At 38.3% G+C, this 4,324-nt stretch overlaps 1 protein-coding gene across 1 annotated transcript in view; it reads right to left on the reverse strand.

The window, feature by feature from the left end:
* The window catches only part of LOC136837573 (histone-lysine N-methyltransferase 2D-like), a 7,461-nt gene extending 3,385 nt beyond the window's left edge, over positions 1-4,076 (reverse strand). Inside the window, exons 1-4 of the mRNA XM_067102450.1 lie at positions 4,046-4,076; positions 1,083-1,373; positions 629-881; positions 178-343 (exon numbers count right to left, since the gene is read on the reverse strand). Coding sequence (XP_066958551.1) covers positions 178-343; positions 629-881; positions 1,083-1,373; positions 4,046-4,076 — 741 coding nt within the window. The remainder of the gene's footprint in view (positions 1-177; positions 344-628; positions 882-1,082; positions 1,374-4,045) is intronic.
* Between the last annotated feature and the right edge of the window lie 248 nt (positions 4,077-4,324).

A 4,324-nucleotide genomic window follows, 5' to 3' on the forward strand; every position in this document is an offset into this window, starting at 1 on the left:
CTGGGGAGCCCTCTGGTGGTGAGGGGTGGAAACTATGATGACTGGGGAACCCTCTGGTGGTGAGGGGAGGGAACTATGATGACCGGTGAGCCCTCTGGTGGTAAGGGGAGGGGAGGGAGGTATGTGACTGTGGAGCCCTCTGGTGGTGAGGGAAGGAAACTATGATGACTGGGGAACCCTCTGGTGGTGAGGGGAGGGAACTATGATGACTGGGGAGCCCTCTGGTGGTGAGGGGAGGAAACTATGATGACTGGGAAACCCGCTGGTGGTGAGGAGAGGTAGGTATGTGATTGGGGAGCCCTCTGGTGGTGAGGAGAGGAAACTATGATGACTGGGGAACCCTCTGGTGGTGAGGGGAGGAGAGGGAAGTATGTGACTAGGGAGCCCTCTGGTGATGAGGGGAGGAAACTATGATGACTGGGGAACCCTCTGGTGGTGAGGAGAGGGAAGTATGTGAATGGGGAGCCCTCTGGTGGTGAGGGGAGGGAAGCAAGTCACTGGGGAGCCCTCTGGTGGTGAGGGGAGGAAACTATGATGACTGGGAAGCCCTCTGGTGGCGAGGGGAGGGAATTATGTGACTGGGGAGCCCTCTAGTGGTGAGGGGAGGAAACTATGATGACTGGGGAACCCTCTAGTGGTGAGGGGAGGGAAATATGTGACTGGGGAGCCCTCTGGTGGTGAGGAGAGGTAATTATGATGACTGGGGAGCCCTCTGGTGGTGAGGGAATGGAACTGTGATGACTGGGGAACCCTCTGGTGGTGAGGGGAGGAAACTATGATGATTGGGGAGCCTTCTGGTGGTGAGGGGGAGGAGAGGGAAGTATGTGACCGGGGAGAATTCTGGTGGTGAGGGGAGGAAACTAGGTTGACTGGAGAGCCCTCTGGTGGTGAGGAGAGGAAACTATGATGACTGGGGAACCGTTGGGTAGTAAGGGGAGGGAACTGTGATGACCGGGGAGCCCTCTGGTGGTGAAGGGGGGGAGGTATGTGACTGGGGAGCCCTGTGGTGGTGAGGGAAGGGAGCTATGATGACTGGGGAACCCTCTGGTGGCGAGACAAGGAAACAATATTGATGGGGTAACCCTCTGGTGGTGAGGGGGAGGAAACAATGATGACTAGGTAACCCTCTGGTGGTGAGACAAGGAAACAATGGTGATTGGGGAACCCTCTGGTTGTGAGGAGAACGAACTGTGATGACTGGGGAACCCTTTGGTGGTGAGGAGAGCGAACTATGATGACTGGGGAGCCCTCTGGTGGTGAGACGAGGAAACGGTGATGGCTGGGGAACACTCTGGTGATGAGGAGAGGGAATTGTGATGACTGGGAAACCCTCTGGTGGTGAGAAGAGGGAACTATGATGACTGGGGAGCCCTCTGGTGTTGAGGGCAGGAAACGATAGGGACCGAACCCCAATTTCGAGATGGGAAAGGAATATGGGTTGTTATACTCGGTAAAATAAGGAGAAACAGACAAAAAAATAAAGAAGAAAGGAGACATGAAAAGGGCACTAGGGAAGAAGGGGAGCGGTAGATAAGAGATAAAATACTGATGGGAGTGGATCCATACGTATATAAGTGGTAGAGAGCGGAGAGAGAGAGAATATGAGAGGAGCGAATATGAAAGAGAAATAATATGCTCACTTGTTGAGAGAGCGAGAGAGAGATTTTCTATATTGAGACAAGTTTCGACAGTGTATTGAGACTCAAGGAGACATGGTATATCCTAGTGTGATTACAAGAAGAGAATGAAATAAAAAAAGGGGCTTGGGAAATGGAAGTTTTATTATATATATATATTTAATGAAAAAAATAGATGGTAGAATTCATCATATAACAATAGTAGTCATTTTCATGTTATGTGTAAAAGAATTTAGATCTTTATTACTTTGTAAATGAAAAATATGATGAAAAGGAAAGATTTTTTGGAGAAAAACAGTTACAAAGGAAAAAAAGATGCAATTTATGTAAATTACATAAATAATCACATTAATAATATGAAAAGTAGTTCAGGTCACTTCTTAGTTGACTTTATGCCTTGATAACGGTGGCAAAAACAATGTTTATATTTGATTACACACAATATATATATATACATATATATATATATATATATATATATATATATATATATATATATATATATATATATATATATATATATATATATATATATACTGTATATATATATATTATGTAATATATATACAGTACATATGTATATATATATAATATATATATATATATATATATATATATATATATATATATATATATATATATTATATATATATAATATATTTATATGTATATATATATTTATATATATTTAGATATATATATATATATATATATATATATATATATATATATATATATATATATATATATATATATATATATATATATATATATATATTGTGTGTGTGCAATCAAATATAAACATTGTTTTGTGTGTGTGTGTTTTAATTCAATACGCTCAACACTACAAGCCTTGAATCCAAATGAAGGAACGCTATCTCCCGTTGTGTGATTCAAACCCTTGCTTACGAAAAATATCATATTTCATTCAATAGCATAGGCATAACAAGGCTTTACAAAAAAAATTAAAACTTACATAGTTTAATAAAGTGCTTCAAAAAAACTGTGGCATAAAAATATTTAGATTAATCAGTTGTTATCAGTGCAGGCACGAATATCCATATTTCATTACCTTGCTTTGTCATATGTATTGAATACAACGTAATGGCTTCGATAACATGCAGTGATATATGTAAATGACTGTGCTATCAGTGTTTACAAGACATGCATTGCTTGTCAGGAAGTTGACTGAATATTAATTACTCTATTAATTTAATTGTTTTTGGTATTTAGTTTAAATCTAACGTTTTATTGTTGTGAGATGTCGTAATCAAAGGAAATAATTTTTCTTTTTTTTATTTTTTCATGGATTCAGATGAAGAAAATCATCGAAATTCTTCAGCCAGCTCAATAATTATGATTATAAGTTATCTGGCGTCACAGGCAATAGTCACTGACGCCTAAATAAAGGGAAGAAAGCACAAATGACCAAAGGCACCTTCCTGATTGCTCAGAAGCAATTTTCTTCTAACAGTAAAGGTATAGATGAACACTTCAGTGTCGATATGGAGAAAGGAAAATTTAATGACCTATCTATTTGTCACTTTTTTTAAAAGAGAGAGAGAGAGAGAGAGGTAGGTTAAGCGAGAGAGAGATAGAGGTTAAGCGAGAGAGAGAAAGGGGGGGACGGTTAGTAGTTATAGAGAAAGATAGGTTTGGAGAGAGAGAGAGGGGGGTTAGTAGTTACAGAGAAAGATAGGTTTGGAGAGAGAGAGAACAAACACGCGTGATAATGAGGACAGTGACCAACGCGCGATAAAGTAATTGGAAAACGCGAATGACCACGGAAGAAAAATATAAGATTACCGAAAATAGCAGATGTATAAAAGCCACTTACCTCTTTGTTTCCCAACGGTTTCTCCTTCCAGCCTTTTCTTTTCTACCTGCTACTATTGCCATTACTCTACTTTATTTGATTTTATTTGATTTGATTTGATTTGATTTTTTGTTATTTAATTCTCCTGTCCACCCTTTATTTCTTTTTTTTTTTTTTACCTGCGACAACTTTTACAACAATTACAACCTTGTTGCTATAGTAATTTTTCTACCTGTTACTGTTACCATTACACACACACTTTCCTTTATTTTATTGTATTTTTTTTTTCCTGTCGCTCCTTTATTTTTTTCTACTGCTACAGCTTCTACAACTACATCCAAGTTGCTGTAATAATTTTTGTACCTGTTACTGTTACATTACTCCTTTCTTTATTTAAAACTTTTTTTTTTTGTTATTTCATTCTCCTGTTCCTCCTTTATTTTTTATATTTTTTCCACCTGGTACATCTACAACAGTCGCAACCACCATGCTGTAGTCATTTTTGTACCTGTTACTGTTGCCATTATTCTCCTTTATTTATATTATTTTTTTTGTTATTTCATTCTCCTGTCCCTTCTTTATTTTTTTTTACCTGCTATAGCTTCTACAACAACTACAACCATGTCGCTGGAGTAATTTTTGTACCAGTTACTGTTACTCCCCTTTACTTTGTTATATATACATAAATTTTTATTTCATTCTCGTTTCCTTTTATTTTTTTACCTTTGTAAACTTCTACAACAGCTACAACCATGTTTCTGCAATCATTTTTCTACCTTTTACTCTTACCATTACTCCTTTCTTAATTTTTTTTTTTATATTTTTTTTAACGCGAACTGGCAGTTTGCTCACACGAACACCGGAAAGGCGA

This window comes from Macrobrachium rosenbergii, chromosome 59, assembly GCF_040412425.1.
Source record: "Macrobrachium rosenbergii isolate ZJJX-2024 chromosome 59, ASM4041242v1, whole genome shotgun sequence".
Taxonomy (NCBI): Eukaryota; Metazoa; Arthropoda; class Malacostraca; order Decapoda; family Palaemonidae; genus Macrobrachium; species Macrobrachium rosenbergii.